Below are 25,951 nucleotides of genomic sequence, written 5' to 3'. Positions count from 1 at the left end.
ATAAAAGACAATCATCGGTCGTCTTTACAATGATCGTTAATGAAAATATCTCCGACGTCCAATAACTACTACGGCAGAGTGATTCCATCGATCGACTAGCTTTTTGCCAAGGGAAAGAAAACATCGAAGATAATTGAACGTCGGAATCTGGACAAGCATGCGAGACAACCGAGCACAAAGAACGGCCACGATAATATCGTCTTGATGATTCTTCCGGGTGAACCTTATTATCGTCTCACGCACGGCTCGGTTTTTTATCGTCAGGATTCCCGATGATCAAAATAAAACGGGCCGCATCCGTTTACTTCACTGTGCGTCCATGCTCGTGAATCGGTGCGTCAATTCTCGTGAATCGGTGCATCATTTCCGATGCAAGCGCGGCGAAATGGCTGCGGCGATGCGCTTTAGTCCAGAAGCATTAAGGTACGTTCATGTTTCGGCGGGTTCCATTAAAACAATTTCGGATAACGTCATCCGATAAACATACAAGAGTTATACTTGTTAGCCAACCATATACACATTTTAAGAATTGTAATACGTACTTTATCTCTTAGAATATGCTTAAAATGGAGTATCTTTTCTCCTGTTTCTAGCATCAAGGGTTGAATCTATAAGAGTGGTACAATCTTTACACATCAGTTAACTGGTAAAATTTATCATTCCTCACACAACGGCCTAGCAACTCCGCTTTCTTCCATCGCTCTCAAAGTCTGTCCAGGGGAGCAAAGTACCTCTGCGTGGGCGTAAAAGCGCGTCGCGGCGTCCTCGCTCCGTTCAAGTGTTCCTCTTGCCTTTGATAGGTACTATTTGACGTTAAAACCGGGGTTGTAGCTGGGGAAAGATCGTGTTCAGGGTGCGACGTGTAACCGGCGGTCACCGCAAGGTCTGCATAAAATTTGTCGCAAGCAAGAAATTATCTGTCGGCCGATAGCAGCTAATTTTACGAGGCGTCGTGCGCGCGAGAGCGAGGAGCATGTTGTCTCGATCGCGGGTCTGACTCCTAATTTTACGAGGCTGTCCCTTTTAACGCTTTCTCCTTGTCGCAGGCATCATAGAGGGTTTGCGTGCCTTTTATTCGAACTCGGGCAACGATCTCGTACACACGGGTGTCGTTTTCGTGATCACGATGCCGAGCATCGGACGAGCGTTCTCAGGTTCATTTGCGATCGGCTTTGTGAGCTCGAAAAAACGAGTAATTCTGTGGGAGGAGGGGAGGGACGAAATTGAAAAGTAGCTCAGCCTTTGGAAGACAGCGCGGTTTGCGCGATTGCGCAACGTGTGCTCTTTTGTCCGGCGCCTGAAGTCGAGCCGCAGCAAATGACTTGGTCAATGGCAACATCTGCTCGCAACAATTACACGTCCGCGTAACATTGCCTGGTTCTCTTTCTCTCTCTTTTCTTCTCTCTTCGGAGGGTTCTCTCTGTAGTCTGTGCACTTAAACGCTCGCGAAATTCACAGCCTGGGCCGGGCCGGGTAGCCCGAAGAATTATGCCGGTGCACCGACACCGACTGATTTTACGATGCGCCGTTGAGCCCGTATCTAGCACGTCGCCGCCTTATTTTACGACGCTGCCCCTCTTAACGCCTCCTTAGCCCCCGAGATCACCAACACGCGCGCCATCCGCTTGTAAACGCTTCGTATTTTGCCGCGTGCTGCCTCGCTCTCGCCTTTGCCTTGTCTCGTTTCGCCTCGCGCGTTTCGTGTCTGAATTTCCAGACCGCTTCGTCGACGCCGATCATTTTCCTCGACCAGCAGCGCGTTGAAGGCCCGTGTGATCAAGAGAAACGAACGTGACACGCTCGCAGTATAGTTATTGCGCGCACCCTACGTGCTCGCTTGCTGATACACTCTGCACACCCTCTTCCTTCACCTTCCGAGCCTTCCACTCGGAACGCGAAAACTGTCCTCCGGCCTGAATACACGAGGACGTTCTCTTCGGTCACCGATCTATAAACACGTTCGGTTCGATGCTACTTCGTTGCCGGGACACTTAACAGTGCTGCTTGGTTCGTTGCTTTAAGGGCTGGTTGTTCGGTTGAGTGTTTGGTGTGTTGACCGCCTTGTCCCGCGATGTTAAAGAATCGGTTTTGATTGATTAGGGACTTTTGTACCAGTTCAGTTCAGTTTCGATGCTAATTCGTTCCAGAGACACATAATTGTGCTGCCTGATTCGTTGCTTTAACCCTCTTCACTGCGGAATTTAGTTTTAAGAATCCCCCACAGAGTGCGGAACTAAAATCAAGCAATGACGAGTATACACGTCAAACACAGAGCAAATGGTCCTATTATCAATTTTACGAAAAACGAGGAAGGATTACATTTTTATTTGATAAAAAAAATTAACAATGCATTCTTGAAAAGGTTATTGTTATTAAAAATTGGATTCGGGCCGCGAGCCCCCCTCCCCCTCTCCCTAGCCCTCCCCCTACGGTGGCGATACGTGGAACGCCGCCATAAAATACATAGCAGTTGTATTGGCAATATACCAAATAACATCCTTATTACATTTTATTGAAATTTCGAGTTTTTCATCATGTAGTCATCTTCCTTCCACAAGATCGACTACAAACGCGAACGAATAAATTTCAACAACTCGAACAAGAAATGTTACGTTACGATCAGGCAGTTGCGCGAGTGAGGCTCATCTCTTTTGATGTTTCGGCTGTGGATGGCCAGGAGTACAAGAGACGATCCGAATCGAGGTTCATCTGGGTCGTGTTCCTCTATCTGCTGGACCCGATCGTGGTATCCAAAGTTTATTGGGCCTCGTTCGGTGACCTTAAATATAGCAGCAACGGGGCCCGGGTTGAAGTGAACGGAATGACATTTAAATACGATCGAGTTGCCGGGAAGAATCCGGCAGCTCCGTGGGGCTCATCATAGAAGTTGCCTGCCAGAAAACGAATCATATTTCACGGTTCCTACGGCGGGAACGCGACCGACGGGTCCATCGGACCGCGCGGAACGAGGGAGAGACGTGCAGATGCCCGTGAAAAGGTAACGAAGGAAGCGACAGTTTTGATAATCGGTGTGCGCGTTCCGTATAATGCCGACAAGAGGCATAGCCGCCATCCGGTGCACAAGATACGACACGACGCTTCTGCTCCGGATCCGGACGAGAACTCGAGGGGGCTCATCGTCCCCCGATCGACCCCCTTATCCAAGAACGATCTAACTTCTATCTCTCCTCATCTAAGCCGGTCCCCCTTCTGTTTTCGAGTAAACGTCCCCCCAACTCCAACGCGTGAGGACTGGTCCGTTTCGTTCTCTGGTCTGTTCTGTCTCGTTTCGTGTATGTGTGATTAACCCTTCGACTCGGAAGAATGGACGACAAGAAAGGGCGTGCGAATCTTTCCTGAAAATCGCACGAGCTCGCGGGCCACGATCTGTTCGTCCTTTTTGTAGAGAATGGGAATTTGAAGGCTCGAGATGCGGTCTTGAGGATGCTTCGCGTGTTTGTTCTCGTTCATGGAGTAAGGTTCGATGAATGTTGCACATAAGTAACAATTATACGCGCTCGATATTTGCGGGTCCTTTGAGTCATTCGTTTCTTTTCCTTACATTCATGTGCATTCTTTCGAGCTGCCTCGCGTGTTTGTCCTCGTTCAACGTACAAATTTCAATTACTGAACTGTTCGAGATAAGTAGGATGTATGCACGCTATTTGCGTGAATTTTTCGACCTCTTCATCCTTTTTCTAGCGAATGTGACTTTAGAGACTCAAGTTGTGCGAACTTTGAATGTACATATTCTGCACACGATGATATACTCGAGGATAGACGGATAAAGTGTCCGCCATTGTTCCAGACAGTTGAAAAGACGGTTGAATGATAAAACTAATGTTCTAATACAAATTTAGTAGCTGGAAATGTTAAACGAAATCAAAATGAAATCTTCTACTTCAAATACCATTAATACTAACTATTCATACACCATGTACAATACTATCATATCAATAATTCGTCTTTGTCTTGCACTTACGGAAGCTAAAGATCGCTAAAAGAAACACAAATGGAGAAGAATATTTTTCGTTACCTTGTTCCCTTCCATCAATTTGACAGCACAACACAGCCTAAATTGGTAAAGCGAAGGACAGGCGAGCGTTAACGGACAACTTGGAACATCGGAATATAATCACAAAAGTGAACGTTAAGAGAGGAAGAGATTCCTTGAAGCATGAGTCACTGTGAATCATTTGCATGAACCATAATTTTCTGTTTCGTACTGAAATGAATTGTGGCGGCGAGGGGAAGGGAAGGAGACCCGAAAATTGCTACCGTCTTACACAAATATTTTTCTGGCTCTGGATAAAAGGATCGGTCGAACGTCAATTGAAATAATATCGATGTATAATTTTCGCAGTATTTCAAAATATTCAATTAAACGATCGGTCGATCGGCTGTTCTTCCACTTTTTGCATTCGCTGCACGAGCTTGCGAATTTAAACACCGGAAGCGGCGACTGTATCGAAAAGAAATTTAATAATTTTTGCATAAATAATACATCCAACGCAGTCAGGGACACTAGAGTATTCCTGTTGCAATTTTTATCCTGAGATCTCTGGGGCCATTTTGGTTCCGTGGTCCGAACAGAGATTGCGAAAGCAGTGAAGCAGATATGTTTGTTCGTGGTCGCAGTAGCTATGGAAAGGTTCGTTGGTTCTGGTATTCATGGGTCCATTTTAGTTCCATGATCCAAATAGTGATTTCATATGCAGTCGAGAAGCCTTAGGTACTTATCAGCAATTGAAATTACTATGGAAAGATTCAATAATCCTGGGATTCCTGGGTACATTCAACTTCTCAGCTTCCGACGCCTGCCTTAAGTCAACCCCTTCCATTTTGAAGTCCAATAAACAAATCCTAATTGAAAGAAACAAGATCGAAATTGCATAAGACAGCATAAGAAATTTAACAAAATCCTAGACTACCAATCAGTGATTCCCGAAAGGTGACTGAAGACTATCAAAAGGTATCAGGCAAAACTACTTGTCCAGTTAAAGTTTCTCACATTCTCGGCTACACAATCGAAACGAGATTTCACCTAACTAGAATCCTAAGGGAAAGCTATTTCCGCCGCAAACATTTGCCTAAACACGATCTCTGGATCTGTTTCTGATCGATCTCGCTCTGTTCGTTCCAAGAAGGCCCAAGTCTGCCGAAGGGGGCGTTAGATGCGCGACCGGGCGCCATTTTGCAGGATTCGCGGGAATTCAGGGGGCCGATCTGTGCGATCAGTTCCAAAGGAAAGTTCGATCCGCTTTGGAGATGAATCGTTCGGATGATTCGCGGCACAGATGCTCGCATGCACGATGACGGGATCGTCGAGGCTTGAAAGGAGAAGAGAAGGCAAGCCAGCCAGGCAGGAGGCAGGCAGGCAAGCAGGCAAAGGCAAGCAGCTCTCGGCAGGCAGGCAGGCAGGCGAACGACGAAGTCGTCTTCTCTTCTCGTCTCTCCGCGTCTCGTCACGAGGTCGGTGTGCTCGCCCCATCAGCCTTCAGCGTTCGCATTCGCTTCGAGCTTGCGTGCCAGTCAGCATTGGCAAGTAATTTCTTGCACGCAATTGCCCGCTACTGGAATTGCCTGGTAGGCGACCTCAGTCCGTCAGTCATTTACTTTTTAAATCGAACCTTCCTACCTACCTTTACCTGACTGGCTAGCTGCCTGACGAACTGCCGTGCTGACTTGTGCACGCGTGTTCGAGCACACACCGCTTCGTGCCACGCGGAATTTCCCAAACGTTCGAACCGACCCGCCGATAAGCATCCTCGTTTCTTCAGCAGGACAACAAACCGACCCGAAAATCGGTCGATCTTAACACGATCGAGGCAACGGACCCCTCTCGGACTCCAGACCCACACATCGCAGGTTGTTTCTGAATGGTAATTAACCATAAACTTGCAAAAGACAGTCGAATGCATATATTTACTGTAATACAATGTTGAGTGAAAAGTTCTTCGCCGTTTGTGTATTGTACAGCTAATACTCCAAGAAATGAAGATATTATCCGTATGTTTTTTACAACTCGCAACACAATCATGAAGCGGAACGGACTTTCCGTTCATCCCCGTATATGTAAGAAGGTATAAAAATACAGCTCTCACATGTAGGTAATTAAAGAACCATGAAAGAGGGTGAACTGCAACATGTATTCATTCTATTACATCCACTAGAGCCAACAAAAAGTGCACAGAAGTAATGTTTATGTGTTTTGCAACGTCCGAAGTACGCAGAATCGGGCATCCGTTGAATCGATGGTTTGTTTTGCATTAAAAAGTGTACCGTTATTATTGGTCTGCCAATATTGTATTCTATACATAGCATAGAGGCTTACGCATTTATAACCAAACTGAGTAGATAAACTTTAAAATAGTAAAGATATCAAAAGAATTAAATAAGAATGAAACTAAATTTCTATTTCACTCTAGTTCGATGTATTCAGGTAGAAAATTGTATATAGAGGTCCGCTATCATAAGAATTTTTCCTAAAACAATTTTTCTCTTATGGTGCTGGACATTTCTCTCATGTTTGTGAAGATTTCTCGTGTGCTTCTGATGGTTTCTGTTGTGCATTTCAGTTTTCTGATTTTCCTGTTCCCTTTCCATGAACTCGCGCAAAAATTCTCACTTCAGCGATCGATGGCTCGCAGCGAGGATTGCGATCACGAAGATCCTGGATGATACAGGTACCAGCGGTCGTTCACGCACGGTGTCCTCTTCGCGAGCCGGAGCCCAGGATGTTTCGTAGAAATCGCTCGGATCCGATTTCTAATGCGAGAAACGAGTCGCTTGCATGTCGCTCGGCCGCTGTTGCGCTAATCGGCGAAACGTTCCACGCGATTTTCTAGAGGAAACGGGCGAACGAATGAAGGCGAGTTTGACTTGCAGGTTTTATTCGAGAGACTACTCCGCGTTCGAGAGAAGGAAGAACGAACACAGAATGATCTCGTCTGAATCGAAGGTACCAATGACGAATAATTGTACGTTCGACGCCGGTTGCGTTTGCATTCGTGCACGACAAACGTTGGGGCTCTCTTGTCCAGGAAGAGGGAAGCGACAAGCAAAATGACTATATCTCTTAATCGTCTCTAGCTATTGGCTTTCTAGACCGAGCGTGCCGGCCTCGTGGGAACATTCTGCCTCTTCGGGAAAGATGATACACGCCTCATGAAAAACGCAGAGGCTTTTAACAAAATCAAATGCAAACGTCAACTCCCATTGTGGTCGCAAGAAAGGGTGTTATGACAAATTTGAATTTAAATTTAATTTGAAACGGATGGGTAGCTGAAAGTCTTCGAAGCTCTTCTAAAGGAGAAAAATGCGCTCAAAATGATTATAGAGCGTAAGTTTTTGATTTTATTGGGAAAAATCTTTTTATGTCAAACAAACATTGCTAGTATCGATTCCAATCAACAGGTGCCAAGCGGAAATTTCATTATTCTTTTAATAATTTCAATAAATTGGGACTTACTCATTGGAGTTCTTAAATTCATTTGATCCATCTCCTGCTTTAAACTACATTTACTCATTTTTACCATAAATTAATACGTAGAACACTCATGCTTATGATTAGGTAGTGGACGATTAGATTTACCCTCCAAAAACTTGAAAAAATTGCACTAATCTTCGAATAATCCGATGAAATTTAAAAGTTAATCTACACAAACCCCTGCAATTATTTTTGAAAATTTAATCACCCGCACAATTCCCAGAAGTAGTATCGCAATCCACGAAATGAAATAGAAACACCGTTCTGTATTTCCACCTTGAAGATACTTAGAATGCAAATTAATTGCAGTGAAATATTAATCGCAATCAAACAAGGGCTGCAAAGTGTTCGAAGGTACAATGAATTCTTCAATGTCGACGACTATTAATAAAAGGGCTGAAGGTTCAGATGGTTTAAAAATTCTGTGCCACAGGCACGGTGCGCGCGTTGTTTGAGGGATCGTTCCCGGCAGTTTAAACGCGATTCGACGTCTAGTAAATCGATCATCGGCCGGCCCAGAAATCCCGCTCATGCAAAGCGAATCGCGGATAAAATCGGACCGCGCGGCGACGCGACGTGTACGTATGAGAAATTGGCCCTACACGATCCGCACATAAACCGGTGCCGTACATCCATACCCCGGGGAGAACTTCAACCCTTGACTGAATAGGGGATAAGCGTAACAAACGTTCCAGATCTCTTTCCTTGGTAATGGGAATTCTTGTTTTTTCTTCGATCGCGCCGCGCTGCGCCGGTGCGACCTAATTTTCTACGCGAGAGCAGGCTAAGTGATTTAACCACTCTCTTCAGTTCTTTCTCGTCACTCATTATCGTCAAAAACTTTTGCTTCTTCCAAGCAAAATCGTGGCTTTAAACAAATTCGATTTGCTTTTTCGATTTTCCATACCTGAGAAGGGAAGGGAATTACCAATTTTCCGAGATTCTTTCCACTCATTATTGTTAAAAACTTGGAGTTTCCCATTATCTAAGCACAATTGAATTAGTGACTGGAGCAACGTTAGATGCGAGATTTTCTTAAGGTCCATTAGCTTTCGTGTAAAATTTGTACTTTGTGTCATCCAACGTTGTTTGTTACACGTCCAAACAACGTTGTTATTGTTAATTTAATTATTGAATTGATTCGAACAACTTTAAATGATACAAAGTGCAAATTTTACAGGAGAACTGGACTCCCTGCCAGAGATGGAAAGGGATTTAACCATTTTTTCGAGTTTTTGCGCCACTGATTATCGACAAAACTTGGACTTTTGTTTCTTCCAAGCTCAATGGTGGCTTCAGGTAAACCGCACTTGCATCAAGAATCTTTATGTACGCACCTGTGAATTTTAGGAAATTAGTAATTCCGTCAGAGAATTGTTTAGCTTCCGATCACCCGCGAGAATCATACTAAATAGACACAGTAAAATTTCTCGGTCGAAACACGACGATTCTTTTTGTGCGTGGAGTATAGCGTGACGGAAATTGCAGTTTGCGCACGCCCATAGCTTTTTGTAACTTTTTACAAAAATAATAGATCGACGAGTGACTCGAGCACAGAACACTCACGAAAGACAGTGTAGATTTCCAAGGTTTATGAATTTTGAATCCGCTGAATAAAAGGGTGATGATAACCTGGCTAGCTAAACTTTCCACCCTTCGTTCCGCGTTTCACACTGTTTATTGACACACACTTCAGAATGTCGAGCAACCTGCAATTGTTCTGGAGTGCATCTTCTATGTACAACCGTAAATAACTCGAGCCGAGACACAACTTTTAATTCGAACGACAGTCTACTCTCGTATGCAATGAAGAAACTGTTTAAAAAGATTGTATACATATATTTCATGTGGCTGCAAAGATACAGTAAAAGTACAAAAATTTGTTTAACACTACACTTACCACCACTCGTCAAAATGACTGGTTCCGAGCATTTTATTTCACAATTCTTGAAGTCATAAATGCTTTCACGTATCTTTAATAGAGCACATATTACAATACGAACCGCACAAAGTCTAAATAAATTCAATCTTTTCATTTTTGTAAGGCAACATACACCAGTTACTTTTACGGCTAGGTAGGTTTAGTGTTAAAAAAGACTACACTTATGTGCAGTCATTTTAAACAATTTTTTCATCGCACTATACAGAAATCTGCTGTATTCTTAATCTTAGAATGTGATAGATTCACGCGCAGGCTTTAGAATATCCAACGAACCTGAAACTGTTGGCAAAAGCGTCACTTATCTGCGACTGGCAATAAAATATTAATACAAACGCACGCCTGGTAAAAAAAGAAACTGAGGCCGAGGAACAGACTTTATTTCCCTCTTCAATCGATTCAAATGACTGCCTGCAAGTGGAAATTTCTTGCGGACGGAAAGAACGCGACAGCGATCGGATCCCGCTCGGATTCAACATCTCTGGAGGGTGAACATTCCGAGTAAAAACATCGAACAGTAATTACAGCAATCTCTGCGACATGACTCGCGGGAACTTGCACGGAACGATCCCGCGAGATTTCGATAATAAGGATTGCTGTAATCGCGAGATCGGCGTGTCTGCCGCTCTGAGGAATCGGCTGGGTTAATTAATCGCGGCGCGGCGCGGCGGTAAGGAACGAGAAATTCGAGGGAAAAATTCCCTCTCCTCGTAGGACGATGGTGCTCGAGCCACGATAACGTGAAAAATGTGTACTGCGACACAGCAGCTTCTCGACGGCGAATCATTTGTCATGGTCTAAGGTGCACGGTTATCGCGTGACACAACGCCGCGACCATTTTATCGGACCTGCGATGATCGCGGGATGGCGCCACGAACCTCGATACGCTCGCTTCCTTCTACGGAAATCCTGAGGAATCCCGTTTACTAATGCTCATCCTCTAATTAACAGACTTCACCAAGAAATTTGTGTCCGTTGCCAGAAGTTTGCCGATTGAAAGATTCGTTCAACCCTTAACTGGGGGAAGGGACTCTCTCATGACCTCAACGAAAATTCTGTACACTAACAATCGCTATTGTATTATACGATAATTGCAAATATCAAGTTTCTTTCATTTGTTTAGAATATTTAGATTATTTACTCTTAAATTATACGTATTATCTTAACATATCTCTTTGCGGACCTATGTCGAGCCAGACATTGACTTTTCTTAGTTCCTTAACGAACTAAGAATATTAAAATGCTCATTGGATTAATCTCCAATGGCTTAGAATCGAATATCATTGGAATTAAATTCGTGGTAAAGCAATGTCTCCACAATGCAACACATTAAAAATTAATTGCAATCAGCCATGGAACCATCTAGAGTCTAGATGAATATTTCAACATAATCTGTCTAAATTCTATTCAGAGATCTACTTTGACAATTCGGCAGTTGTAGCTATGCATACGATATAATAACGTAAAATGGACAAAGCTGCGCAGAAGGAATGTCACGCAGATAAACAATATTTGCTTACTAATCACTGCAGGTTATCGCCATTAAAAAACACAGAATTGCCTCTGGTTCGAAGACTTTGTGCAGTTTTTCTTCAATGTTTCCAAGATTAGAACATTACATAACAAATGGAAATTAACCAACTGAAGAAAATAGCCAATGAATTTACACTCTCCATAATCGTGTTCAATAAACCAAGATCGGGTTGGCCAAAAACGTAACACGTCAAATGATTAAAAGCTCCAATGAAGCCAGAAGTTCTTGGATTAGAAGCTCCAAAAACATGTCCAAATGGAATCAAAAACTGACTAATAGGAGGACGTCATTGGGAACGATGGCGAATACATCAATTAACCCTTAGCACTCGAGAGTCACAGCTAAAAATTGCTGTACCACTATTCACAACATTGCTTACATTATTCAATATACTGAATTAGGCATTATATCAATTTATATATAATACATACAGAAATCAGAAGAAGGAAACAATTTTCTCCACTAAAACATGATATATATCCATAAATATCTCATTTAAAATAAAAAAACAAAAAGTCGGAAGTAATATTTAATTTTCAAGTCAAAATTGCTCCGACTTCAAAGGATTACGATTAAAAATAAATAGAAATATTAATTACACGATTTTTAGAATAACCTAGTATACGCTCATGTTGCCCAGCCAAATTACGAAAACAACTTTTATGACAATCCATTATAAACAGCAAGATGTTCCCAAAGTTCTTCTGCAAACAATTTAAAGAAGAAGAAAGAACAAGCAGCTATCACAGCTTCCGATAAAAATTGCTTAGTCCCAGTGTCCAGCAGAGACGGAGGTTATCGCGAACAGATATGTGGGATCGGCAAGCTGCGAAACACTGGTTTGACTATTTAGTATCCAGCAGAGATTCGTCGGCGTAGGATGACAATCTTGTTACGTTGAAGTTACACTAACTTGAATCTTTCATAGACCGCGCTAGCCCCGAATAAACCAGTTCCCAATAGTCGACAATGGGACTTCGTTGCACCGTGATCATTCTAATATCACTGTTCATAACCTGGTCCATCGAATCCTCCTCAACCACCGCACAAAATACAGAAGGAAACTCTGGAAGTATTAAAGTGATAGAAAACTCGATAATAAAGGCTCCTTATCGAAGAAGACTGTCTGTCAAAGAAGTCTGCGGACCTGGACAGCAACGTGACCGACGCGGCAGGTGTAGAACGGTTGTTCGTTAAGACGGTGAGACTCATTGCAAACGTTCGTAATCATTCTGTGGAAACAGAGAAGTTTGTTCGTGGACGAATATTTCCCGTGATACCAATCTTCGAAGTTGGCCAATCTACCATCGATTATCAATGTTCCTATCAATTGTCCGTCGGATAGAGTGCGGTTTGGAAACCGTTGCAGAGCGATTTTCTAAGAAAGTGATCTTTAACATATTATGTACCGGCGATTATTTCCTAATTTTTGGAAGTCTATGGTCGGTAGCTAAGTATTTTTTAATAACTCGAAATTGTAATCGTGCACCTACAACTTACCCCCAGTAACATAATCCAATAGTTTGGACCCTGCCTAGGATTACATGAAACGTGATTTCTATAGCACTGTTATTTAGAATTCTATTATGTAATAGGGTTCCAGTAGATAAAGTGTCAATGTAATGTTGTGTAGATGATTCAGAGAGAGGTTTAAAGTTATTAAGATTGGCTGTACTTGATTTATTATAGAGACAGAGTGGTTTATGATTTTTGTGGAATTTTATGAAAGGGTGAGTGTTTGAAAGATGTTTTAGTGATGTAGTTTGTAACTTTGTTTGATATCATATTTGGTTATTGTTTCAGGTGTGTAGCTTTTAGCCAAGTATTGCCATAATCTCGTCTTTATCGGAAGCAGCTGCGACAAACACCGACAATGGATTCTCTGCAGAGTGTTTCTAAAGCCGTTGTTGGTAACGAATTACCAACATATTGAATTAAACTGAATGTGTGAAATCGGCCATACAATTGTACAGAGGAATCCTACATGTCGTAGTAAAGTGTACAAATATTTATAGTAAATATATTTTCTACGCATTGATAAAAATGACTTGAGATAGTCAACTGAAGTGAACTTCTTTACTGCCCGTTGGTAACTTACCTACAATTAAAGAACCGAATTGTTTTTCAGGAATATTATCACGGACGAGATATAGGAATAGACCTGACACCTTATGGGACTTGGTGTCCACAGGAATCTGTAGTACCGACACCTTAAAATGCCAGTGATAGCAATAATTTTCTTTAAATTATATCCCTAATTTGCTATTAAACCGGCTATAAATATTGTGCCCCTAGAGATAATAATAATACAATCTATTTAAATCCGTAGAGGTGTTGCCCCTGATTTGTAGTGGGACACTATGTCAGGTCTATTCCTATATCTTGTCTGTGATATTATCACTAGCGCTCGTCTGTGCTTCTACGGAAATCCTGAGGAATCCCGTTTACCAATGCTCATCCTCCAACTTCATTGAGAAATTTGTGTCTGTCGCCAGAAGTTTGCTCGGTTGAACGATTCGTTCAATCCTTAAGTAGGGGGGAGGGGGTCTCTCTCATTACCTCAACGAAAACTGTGTACACTAACCATCGCTACTATATTGTACGATAATTGCAAATATCAAGTTTCTTTCACTTTATTAGAACATTTGGATAATTTACTCCTAAATTATACGTATTAACCTTAAGTTATCTCTTTGCGGACCTATTTCGAGCCAGACATTGACTTTTCTTAGTTCCTTAACGAACTAACAATATTAGAATAAACATTGGATTAATCTAGAATGGCTTAGAATCAAATATCATTTACTCCATAATGCAAAAGTAAATTCTATCCAGAGATCTACTCCTACAATCTGGCAATTGTAGCTATGCATAATAATAACGTCAAATGGACACAGCTGCGCAGTAGGAAAGTCACGCAGGTAAAAAATATTTAATTACTATTCACCGAAGTTTATCGCCATTAACAAACACCGAATGACTGCTGGTTCGAAGAATTTGTGCAGTTTTTCTTCATTGTTTTCAAGATTAGAACATTACATAACAAATGGAAATTAACAAATTGAAGAAAATCATCGATGAACTTACATTCCCCATAATCGTGCTCACTCAAATCACAAAACGTTACATGTCAAAAGATTAAAAGCTCCAATGAAGTCAGAAGTTCTTGGATTAGAAGCTACAAAAACATTTCAGGAATGGAATCAAAAATTGACTGATACGAGGACATCATTGGGAACTATGGTGAATACATTAATTAACCCTTAGCACTCGCGTGTTGTGACTCAGAGTCATCACTAAGAATTGCTTTACCATTATTCATCAATACTGTTTACATTATTCAATCTGTTGGTATTTAATCAATTATTAAATGTGTAAGTATTGTATGGAGGTATTATATCAATTTATATACATACGATGGAATTATTCTAGGTTGCGGAAGAAATGTTTAATTTTCAAAACAAAATAGCTCCGGCTTCAAAGGGTTATTACGATTAAAAATAATTAGAAATATCACTTAAACGATTTTTAGAATGACCTAGCATACGATCATGTTGCCCAGCAAAATTACGAAAACAACTTTTATGACAATCTATTATAAACAGCAAGATGTTCCCAAAGTTCTTCTGCAAACAATTTAAAGAAGAAGAAAGAACAAGCAGCTATCACAGCTTCCGATAAAAATTGCTTAGTCCCAGTGTCCAGCAGAGACGGAGGTTATCGCGAACAGATATGTAGGATCAGCAAGCTGCGAAACACTGGTTTGACTATTTAGTATCCAGCAGAGATTCGTCGGCGTAGGATGACAATCTTGTTACGTTGAAGTTACACTAACTTGAATCTTTCATAGACCGCGCTAGCCCCGAATAAACCAGTTCCCAATAGTCGACAATGGGACTTCGTTGCACCGTGATCATTCTAATATCACTGTTCATAACCTGGTCCATCGAATCCTCCTCAACCACCGCACAAAATGCGGAAGGAAACTATGGAATGATAGAAGTGGTAGAAAAATCGATAATAAAGGTTCCTTATCGAAGAAGACTGTCTGTCGAAGAAGTCTGCGGACCTGGACAGCAACGTGACCGACGCGGCAGGTGTAGAACGGTTGTTGGTTAAGACGGTGAGACTCATTGCAAATGTTCGTAATCGTTCTCTGGAAACGGAGAGGTTTCTTCCTGAACGAATATTTCCCGCGATACCAATCTTCCAAGCTGACAACAGTTATCTCACGATAACAGTTTTTACTGGCATCGATGGCCGTGCAGCTGATAAGACAATCTTCACAACAATTAGTGGAAATCGTTGTGCGACTTGCTCCATGACAACTCTGAGGTGATAAGACACGTTTCGACAAGCGGGAAATTCGCTGTTTAATAACGTCATACCGGAAACGATACCCAGAACGGTTTGCATGACTTGGTTCGAGCTCTGCCTCGAACAAAGAAGTTCGTCAGTGTAATAGCCGATTGAAAAGGAAGACGATCCTCTACATTCAACATGGGACTACAGTGTGCATTTGCATTAACAGTGGTACTGGTTTTGTTCCTGTCTTCGACCGAGGCTGTTGAGACTTCCATAATCGGGCAAGAGAAGGAGTTCGTCACGTTCGAAAGTGAGAAGATGAGGTTGAGGACGAAGACATCATCCATCATCAATGTTCCTATCAATTGTCCGTCGGATAGAGTGAGGATCGGAAACCGGTGCAGAGCGATTTTCTGAGTAAGTGATCTTTAACACATTATCTACCTGCGATTATTTCCTAATTTTTAGAAGTCTATGGTCCGTAGCTAAGTATTTTTTAATAAATCGAAATTGTAGTCGTGTACCTACAATTCACACCCAGTAACATAATCCAATAATTTGGATCCTGTTTAGGATTACATGAAATGTGATTTCTCCAGCACTATTATTTAGAATTCTATTATGTAATAGGCTTCCGGTAGATAAAGTGTCAATGTAGAGTAGTGTAGATGATTCAGAGGCAATGTAGTTGATTTGTTTTAGAGACAGCGTTGGTTATGATTTCTGTGAGATTTTATGAAAGGATAAGTGTGTGAATGATGTTTTAATGATGGTGTTTGTAAATTTGTTTGATATCATTTTTGGTTATTGTTTCAGGTGTGTAGCTTTCAGTCAAGTATTGCTATAATCTCGTCTTCATCGAAAGCAGCTGCGACAAACACCGACAACGGATTCTCTGCAGAGTGTTTCTAAAGCCGTTGTTGGTAACGAATTACCAACCTATTGAATTAAACTGAGTGAAATCGCGGTAACAATTGTACAGAAGAATCCTATGTATCATAGTAAAGTGTACAAATATTTATAGGAAATATATTTTGTAATCATTGATAAATGACTTGAGATAGTCGACTGGAGAGAACTTCTTTACTGCCTATTGGTAACTTACCCACAATCAATGAACCGAATTGTTTTTAAGAAATATTATCACAGTCGGGGTATAAGAATAGACCAATCAAGCACCCAATGTATTTTTCTCTCACGTTCAGGAGGCCCTAGAGTCTAGAGTCTAGAGTCTATAGAGTCACGAATACGTTCGTCGGAGAACGTAACACGAAGCAGTGGTCTCCTAAACCGACGAAATGTCGTCGGTGGCATTCTGTTTCTCACTACAGCCAGAATATATCCTAGAGGGCGTAAGAGAACACCGACTTATTCGAGTGACACGATCTCCCATAAGGCTGGTAGTCTCTCCTCGGTGCCTAAATAGACGCAGAGAATAATGACAGTGTTCACGCCCGGGGTGAACCAGCTTGAATAATACATATATTTTGTTCTGAAGGAAGGTGAAATTGCAAAATGTTATGAAAGAGAGAATAGGGATAGGAATAGAATTTATTGAAAATCAACATACAATAAAGTCGCGTTTACTATTCACCAGCCTGTGTTCTAATTTTCGATTAACACAAAAAGAAGTGAAAAAAAGATAAATATGCAAAATGGTTGTTCACTCGATATACTTCAGATTTCAGACAAACGCTCGAGTGGACCATTTTTGCGCAACCTTACTCTGCAAAACGTACATCCTACATTTAAAAATGCACTCCCGTGCACTTTCGTTTCTTTTTACGCAACTCTAACTGGAAACGCGATAGCAGACATTTGAATTTTTGAATATTCTTTCCGTAACATGTTAGAGTGCGGGTTGCACAAGCGAAGCGATGCGTTGGTTTAAACGTCAGATTTTATTCACTACCATGTGCTGGGGTACCCACATACACTTTATACAGAACTTATGCACTAAATGTAGAGAAAAGACAGACGAATAAACGAGTTGAAGATGATTTGATGAACAATGTGGCCTTATTTAATGAAACTGAACATGATTGCTTGAAAATGAGAGGTGGCGATAGCTAGGATCGCGGGTTGCGAGTTGCAGACATTGCTGTTTACGTAACCAAGAGTTCATCTGAACTTTTTAAAACTTTTTTATTTGGGCCAGTAATAAAAAATTTAAAATACATATATGTTTTGAAGATCTATAGTAGTTACACACCTGCTGAAAATGTCATAGAAATCGATTGATTAATTGAAATCGTTTTCATTCATCGAAGTCATTGAAATCGTAGTTTTACACGACTTTCGATCAGTTTCTCTAAAAAAATTCTATAAAAAAAGTGTAAGGATATAATGCTCGTTTGTGAAATATTTTTAAATTACAAATCGAGGCATCTCATTATCCAAATAACAAATACCTTGTTATTTATTTTAATTATCATTATTTAAATAATTACTTATATTTAAATAAATTTATTTATTGCCCAACACTGTCCGACGAGATCATGTCGATGGCCTTCTGTTTTTTACTCCAGCCAGAATACATCCGTCACCGACCAAATACTGTTAAAGATTGCCACAGCCTTACGCGAGATCGTGTCACTCAAATTACTCAGTGTTTTCCTACGCTCTCTAGGATATACAATGTATTCTGACTGGAGTGAGAAACAGAAGGCACCGACGAGATGTTGGTGACACAGATATTTCTGACGATGTTTTGGTGTTCGTTTTCAAGATTTAAAATACTCGAAGCAAAACTCACGGATGGGACCGTGAGTGAGTACTGGGTGTAGCGTCCCCGGGGCTACCCGAATCGCCTATAGGCCGCACCCGTGTGCGGGGTTAGTTCGGTTAGTTTGGCTCTCGTGAGCTGGTGTTACGTTGGCTCTCGTGAGCTGGTTAGATTCGCAGATTCGGGGTTAGTTTGGTTCTCGTGAACTGGTCTTAGGTTTGCTCTCGTGAGCGGGTATTAGACTTGCACTCGTGTGCGGGGTATTATGTATTGATATGTCTAACTATTATTAGTCTGTTTTAGATAGAATACACCAAGAAGAAGTCACACCAAGAACAGAAAAACACACCAAGAAGACGACACACCAAGAAGAGGACACACCAAGAAGACGAAACACCAAGAAGAGGGCACACCAAGAAGAGGACACCCCGAGAAGAGGGCAAATCAAGAAGAGGACATACCAAGAAGTTAATTTTATTTGCCGAGTGAGGTCCCTCAGGGGCTCACTCACGGATGCGGCCGTGAGTGAGTACGGGGAGTCGCGTCCCCGGGGATTACCCGAATCGCCTATAGGCCGCACCCGAGCAAGTCGAGTGATTATTGTCGTAAATTCACTTGCTCGTTTTCTTGATTCCGACACAGCCTTCTGCTGTGGCGGACCTTGCTTGTAAGTACCAGACCGGTTGTAGCCAGTATTCGGCGTCAAATCATTGAGAGGAGTGGTTCATTGAGAACTGTTCACTCGTATGCCATTTTCTCTGTTTGTCATCCTACCGGGTTCACCTTAACGCTTTGCGTTAGCTGGTGGCAGGTAGTTGGCAGAGAAATGGTATGTATTACGTTTGAACACTTCTCACTGTCCATTTCTCTTGGTGAGGACACGTCGGGTAATGACTCTGGCCGGAGATGGGCTGCAAGCATTGTTCCGGCCGTGTCACCTTCGAACCAGATCCTTCTGCTCTGGTTCGCTCATGTTTCTCACTTTGAAAAAATCAGAGCCTTCTGCCTATTCGCCTTTGATCCCCCGTGGATCGGAGACTTCTTCTCCGATTCACACCTTTTGCTCCGCGATAATTACTCGACATATCTGCGTAATTTAGTATAAGTCTGTCGTTGTAAGAAAGGGAGCCACACAGAAGGAATATTACATTCGTTCTGACTCCCTTTCGGGTCTCTTGTGCAGCATCTTCCTCATGGTGAGACCTGGGCAATCGGTATTATCCTTTATTTGTAAGAACTTCTAGTATCTTATGAATAAAGGATAATATCGAGCTAATAGCTGCACATTTAATAAATATGTTGATTTTCAATAAATTCTATTCCTATACCTATTGTGTGTGTCTTCCATAACATTTTGCAATTTCACCTTCCTTCAGAACAAAATATACGTACTATTCAAGCTGGTTCGCCCCGGGCATGAACAATGTCATATATCGTCTGGTTCTATTTAGGTAAAGAGACGAGATAGTATTTCGTCGGTGATAATATTATAAGGCAATTACAGAATGGGTAAATACTATATCATTCTTCTTCTACTTGACGAGTATCTCGTCGGTGGTAGAACTTTTAGCGATGTGGTATTTCAGATCACTGTAAGTTCTACGTTATCCACGCGCCCGTCGCGCCCGGTTACTGTCCCGCTGAATAACCACGGACCTATGAATAACACAGGGGCTGGCAGTCTTTAATAGTATCACAGACGAGATATAGGAATAGACCTGACATCCAATGTAATTTTGATGTCCGTCGGTATTGGTGCGCTAACGCCCCAGACTGACTCCCATTAAGACCCATTACCATTCAGTGTCAACACCTCTATAGAATTAGAAAGATGTATTATTATTATTTCTAGGGGCACAATATTTATAGCCGGGTTAATAGCAAATTATGGATATAATTTATAGAAAATTATTGCTATCACTGGCATTTTTAGGTGTCGGTACTATAGATTCCTGTGGACACCAAGTCCCATAAGGTGTCAGGTCTATTCCTATATCTCGTCTGTGATAGGATCTCGTCGGTGGCAATGCCTATGTCGCTGAATAGCACAGAGGCTAGCTGTCTTTAATACTACCTCGTCGGTGGCACAGTCTATACGGATCTTAAGTCTGTGCTAATGTTTATTTAAATAAAAATATTCCTCTGTCGGTACCAATTATTTACCAGTTTGAGCGTTTTGCCGCTACAACAAATGGCGCCAAATTCAGATTTTGGAAAGCAAATAATTTGTGTCGCACAGTTTGCACGGTCCCTTATCAGAAAACCGACAAGGATAAATTGTTATCAGGATTAGAAATGTTCTTCTAACTGCATGAACAACTAAAAACGCGCACGATTAGGCGGCATATAATCGTCAGACTGATAAAAATAAAATCCTACAGACGTAAGCAATGACTGTATTTCCGGCTTTATCGCATCTCAGAAAATATTTGACGCAATTACCAAATAGAAACCGCAATGTGCGTGACCAGGATATGAAGTGTAACCGCAAATTAGTGCGAATAAACGGAAAGGAGGAGGGAAATCGCACGTGAACGAGGGTATATCCATGGTGTTTTCATTGTGCACCGTGTCAGTCGGCAATTTCAACGTACACATAGTAGATCAGCCCTGTGAAATCGCGAAATACCTTAACGAGCAGTCAAGGACCAAAAGTCAGAATGTCACCGCTACGTTTCATACTACTCGCGATGCTCCTGATGGCTTTGATCGTTGGGGGACAATCCAGGCCCTTGACATTCCCGAAGAGGAAACGATGTCCACCGGGATATAGAATGGTCCGCAACGTTGGCTGCAGAAAAGTCATCACAGTGACGGTAAATTATTTCATAAAATACATATGAACTCGAATAAAAATCCCGGGATCTGTAATAACTTTCGAATTTCGCAACATTTCACGTGGTGGCAGAACTTGGTGAACCGATGATAGCGATACACTGATTCAAGATTTATATTGAATCGGTTTAATTCGGATTACACTGAATTAATAATGAATTTTTTTCTTTTATCATACCGAGTTCAATAAAGTGTCTTGAAGTGCAACTCCGAACTTTTTCCATTTTATACATAGCGCCGGAGCTTAGACAACGATACACTAATTCAGAATTTATCGTAGATTGAATCAATATTTAACTGAATCACGTTTTGCTTTCCCAGGCTTTATCTTTATATATAAAAAAGAAATTAATTTCTATAGTGTATTAGTAACTAAATTAGTAATTGTTAAGTTCTATAAAACATTTCGTATCAATTATTTGTTGAGCTACAAGTATAGATTGAAATGTGTTCAGTGTAAAGATTTGAATAATTTTGCAATCCGGAAGTTCTACAAATTTTACAGTATCATTTACAGTCATTATTACGAATTTGTTATAAATTCAACATTCAACCGTGATCATTCTATTTTATGTTTGGTTACAGTGAACTTCGAACACGAAGCCTCTGCACAGCCGCACAAAAGACAACCGTGTTACCTCAAAGTACAATATAAAGGACTAATCGTTGATATTTTCTTTTGATACCTCCTTTCGGAAGTATAATTATCTTGTGGATTCATTTTTTTGTAATCGTAAACATCTGCGATCTGATGATATGTAAGATAAACCACAGTTTATCGAATTAAGTCTTACTTCTTGTCTCTTATGTAAACACTCGCTAAGAATTAATAAAGAATTATATGGTTAACTGCAATTTTTATAGTATGATGCGTGGGTGATAGATTCCTAGATGCTAATGAATTGTCTATTTATCGGCCGTTGTCGTAAACAAAATGACTGCTTCCAGAATTTACAACAGACGCGAGAAGATCACTATAATGTTTGGAATGTGCCCAGCATTCGCGAGGCTATGATTCACAAAGCTTTATGAGCTTAAGAGTACAATAAGAACAATGCGAGTCGGGCAATTTAGTAGAACATGTTGTCTTTCCATGCTAAATGACAAACTATGTATCTTTAATCTATCAATAAAGTTTTCAGTGCAGAAAAAATGACGTTTGCGAAAGGAGATATCGATTACGCGTTGCAACGAACACGACAGTATCTCCGGCGATCGATAATTCTAACATGATTAAATCACGATTAATAATAAACCAACTTATGTTACAATGTTGTTCATCGCTTGCATCCTGGATACTTCAATCATGATTATTACACGGGTACTGCGTACTAACTCGTGCATGAGAACAGCGCACCGAATTTTTTAACAAACCGCTACCTTGAGACATTGCATTATACAGAGCAATCCTAGAATAGTTTAATCTCGCATGTAAATTAATACACCCACGCCCTTGGTCGACCCCGTAATCATTAAAATCCTCTCGTCGAGCAACCAACTCGTCTGTCAACGTTCCAGATGCTCACTTCGCTTATCTTCTCGATCGAATTACGCAAAAATTCATTACCATCGACATTAAATTCTTTCGTAAATTCGTGACGCATGGTTTCCAAGTTTCCTGGGTCCAGCAACGAAATATCCATATCGAATGGTTACCCGGTAAAATTGGTACACACATAGATAGTTTCTTTTAACATAATCATATTCTTGATTAGTAAATTTACATAAGAGAACAGCAATAAATATATGTGTGTGTGTGTGTGTGCGTGTAATAGTCAGTTCCACTGTCCTCTTTAACGGTAAAGAAATCTTGAACACAGAAAACATAGAAAGCTGAAATTTGGTACACAGACAGATGTTAACCTAAAAGGGTGCACACATATCGTTTTTATCCCAGAAATCCTTCAGGGTCAAGTGTTAAGATTATATAAAGCAAAGACTGCTGGCAAAACAATACTCTTAGTTAGTCTACGCGTTTCGCCGTTACGACAATTTCAAGACTAACAATAAGACAGCTTTTAAACTCCTTCTCCCCTTTTTAAAAACGTAGAAGCATATAAGCGTCCGGAGCTATCGTAACACTCTCTTAGTCTTGAGAATACCGTAACGACTAGCTCAGAATATTGTTTTGCATTTCTAACGATCATCTATCTTAATAATTAATTATATCGAAATGGTTAGACCCTCCTTTTCTAAAATTTATTATTGAAAAAGTGCGAACGGCGTTTCAAATTTTCAAGGTTACAGTTATTATTTGGGCAAATGTTGCTATGTCTGAATACTACTAAAATACTTTTCTGTTAATAGAGTAAACTGTACTATTGCTGGCATTGCAGTAGTTATTAGCACTTCTCATTTAAACGTGTATTAAGAATTTCCTGTTATAAAAAATCATTTTATATTGCTTCTTATTAATATTTCAAAGCAACCTTGTATGTTTTCGTAACAGAGTTCCACATATGACTGCTAGCAACACTGCAACACTGGTATATCCAGTAAGACCGACGGATGACCACAGTACAGTGTGAATAGTGTTTTATTAAAATTTTAAGTACGAGTAATTATACTTTATCGCTTTATAACTTAATTTCGAACTGCACTACAGATGTAATAAGTGCGTATATGTTTAATTATAAAACAAATAGCCTGTTTAACATTTATTTCTCACTGTGCCAATGACTGTACTATTTGTCTTACGATTATTATTTACTTAATATATTTTAGAATAAAAGATTCATGACTCGTAAAACTGTTTGATTTTACAATAGCAAGTTAAGCTCGCTTAAACATTTCAAAAGAAGATAAAAAGATTTTTACTACGATTTTGGCTTAGGGTGCCCAATCATTGTACCGTTTACCCATAACGGTATTGCCTAAAGATGCTGTAGAAATTCGCGACATTACTAAGATTTTATTATAGATGTATGAATTTAGTTTCAAACAATAACAATCAATAACAAATTGGTACAACTATTGAAAAAACGGTTGCTAATACGAGATTAAATATGTCAATTAAACGTAGATAAAGTCTAAAATAGTGGCATACCTCCAGAAGGAAGCCAGAAGTTGATGTTTTAACGGGTATCATGGTAGTTTCGTAATAAGTGTTCCTTCCAATTTATATGAAGGTGAGCAAGTTGCTGGAGCTTCTTTACTAAAGTATCACTAAATTGTGGTGAAATGTTCCAATCAAAAAATGGTTGTTTGAAGAAATCATTTTTTATCCTTTCTTTGAAGAAGAACTTTTTAATATAGCGAAAGCTTAATCAGTCACGTTCGAGCAAGAACAGACACAATAAGTACGAAATGAATCATCCCGAAGATAGCAGGATTAAAACAACGTACTCATATTATCGATAAAATATCTTTATCAAAACCATGATACAATAAAAAAGCAGCAGACAACCTTTTTTAAAAGATTTTATTTTGTCACAATCGTAGCATACGTATACTTTGTTGTCGATTTAATAGTTATCAGCTGGAACGACAACAAACCACATGAAAATGCGTCAAATAACCTAATACAATATGCGAGACAATATTACCGGTGAATAGGAAGGAAAATCGTAATCCAAACAATTAACGTTACATGTATCAATTTCCGCTCTGATACGAATGGAAGTCACTCGAAAGGAAATTAAAAACTAGTTACTCACCTTTGTGCTATCTTGAAACCTTCTAAAACCGTGTCATCATGTTTAATGCACAATTTCCGATGACCAAAACGAAATGTCCTAATCAATGCAGAAGATGTAGCTGTAACCATAAAAAATTACTGTGAATGCAGGCCAATGAAAAACATCCAGATACATTTGCATACGTGGTAGCCACACTATTTTACTCTATCGAGAACAATTCTATCAATTTTACCTACTAATTCTCGTTCTGCCATTTTACACAGTCACTGTTGTACGTGGATGTACGGCTACATAAAAGTAAAGAATCTTCAATAGACTTGATGCTAATTTATTCTACCCTAAATTCTTGATGATTCTACACAATCTAAGGCAGGGAGTTCCAATATGTAGCTCGCAAACCACACGCGGCTTCTTCCTCGCTTAGGTACTTCACCTACTTTTAGACTTCATCTCTAACACTCATCATCTATCATCTCAGACACTGACTCTACTGTCCAGAGAAAGAGTGTAAACTAGCGGGACGGGAACGGGGAAAGAAGCCCGACCATTCAGATTGCCTTGCAACACTAATGTAATTATGAAACTTTATTACTTTTAGTTATTTCGTTACGAAACCTTCACCGCCGTATTGGTGAAATTTTTCTGATTAAAACGAGACCAAACACGACAGAATTGCGATTATATTTATTTGTCTAATTAGCGATGAAATTTTCGAACGCAAAGAAGGACAGCATGTACAAAGAGACGATCAGAGTAGCAATCGGCATAGATGAAAGGCCTACTAAATTTTTTTACCCTTTATCCTTTATTTCCAGAACTTTTGCTAACATATTTGTACGATTTCCCTAGTTAAAAAAAGACTTAATTAAATCAGTAAATATGGTCAAAATTATGCCGCAGACTCATTTTGATCAGAAAAATCTCACAAATACGTTGGTAAAGATTCTGTAAAAAAATAATGGAAAATAAAAAACTTTTCTATTTGCATTGACATTGTAATCGATACGCAGCCTTTTGAACTATGCCGGCTTCCCTACCCCCGAGGTAGTAACACTATGCGAGGGAAGACTGTAGTGGGAAGAGGTTTGACTAATGGTAGGGACCTTGCGGTTCTCAGAGAGGAGGAAGTTGGAACTCCCTGATGTAAGACAACGACAATCCAACAAACCTAAAACGAACGTTTTCAACGACTGGAAAAATCACCACGACAATCCTCAAGTACCTCAATCCTCCCCGATTATCCATGAAGACATAGTTTCCCGGGATCGCAAAAATTCTAGTCGTCTCAGATAACGCGGATTGCACTCGTGTCTTCCGATAAGTCGGGCATCAATCATCCCCAAGGATAGTGGCGTGGCGTAGTGCCGCCAGATCGAGGAAATCGAGGGGAATGCAGTTTACCCCCTCTCTGATAACCAGACCAGTCTACAGCACGGGCACCGGGGTCTACGGTCTTAGTGGAGGATGTTGGAGTATACTCATGGTG

At 40.5% G+C, this 25,951-nt stretch overlaps 2 protein-coding genes across 4 annotated transcripts in view; one reads left to right on the top strand and one right to left on the bottom strand.

Annotated features, from left to right (window-relative positions):
* LOC143207238 (uncharacterized) overlaps positions 1 to 24,719 on the bottom strand; it is a 112,660-nt gene extending 87,941 nt beyond the window's left edge. The window contains exons 1-2 of the mRNA XM_076420453.1: positions 24,698 to 24,719; positions 24,484 to 24,583 (exon numbers count right to left, since the gene is read on the bottom strand). Of these exons, the coding sequence (XP_076276568.1) occupies positions 24,484 to 24,583; positions 24,698 to 24,719 (122 nt within the window). The remainder of the gene's footprint in view (positions 1 to 24,483; positions 24,584 to 24,697) is intronic.
* LOC143221795 (uncharacterized) lies at positions 11,780 to 16,335 on the top strand. Of its 3 annotated transcripts, none has more exons than XM_076447315.1 (4): positions 11,780 to 12,692; positions 12,766 to 12,976; positions 13,091 to 15,684; positions 16,084 to 16,335. In XM_076447315.1, exon 3 carries the CDS (start codon positions 15,463 to 15,465, stop codon positions 15,682 to 15,684), a length of 222 nt encoding a protein of 73 aa, XP_076303430.1. In that variant the 5' UTR covers positions 11,780 to 12,692; positions 12,766 to 12,976; positions 13,091 to 15,462; the 3' UTR covers positions 16,084 to 16,335. The 3 variants fall into 3 exon arrangements, 1 of the variants encoding a protein (XP_076303430.1); XR_013011856.1 differs by lacking the exon at positions 16,084 to 16,335 and having other exon boundaries at positions 11,781 to 12,692; positions 13,091 to 14,205; positions 14,395 to 15,463; XR_013011857.1 differs by lacking the exon at positions 16,084 to 16,335 and having other exon boundaries at positions 11,785 to 12,692; positions 13,091 to 13,883; positions 13,989 to 15,463.
* Positions 24,720 to 25,951: the final 1,232 nt, after the last annotated feature.

This window comes from Lasioglossum baleicum, chromosome 3 (assembly GCF_051020765.1).
Source record: "Lasioglossum baleicum chromosome 3, iyLasBale1, whole genome shotgun sequence".
Taxonomy (NCBI): domain Eukaryota; kingdom Metazoa; phylum Arthropoda; class Insecta; order Hymenoptera; family Halictidae; genus Lasioglossum; species Lasioglossum baleicum.
This window is presented reverse-complemented; position numbering and strand designations above follow the sequence as displayed.

Coding starts and splice junctions, on each gene's coding strand:
- LOC143221795 (XM_076447315.1), top strand. CDS start 15,463: ATGGGACTACAGTGTGCATTTGCATTAACAGTGGTACTGGTTTTGTTC.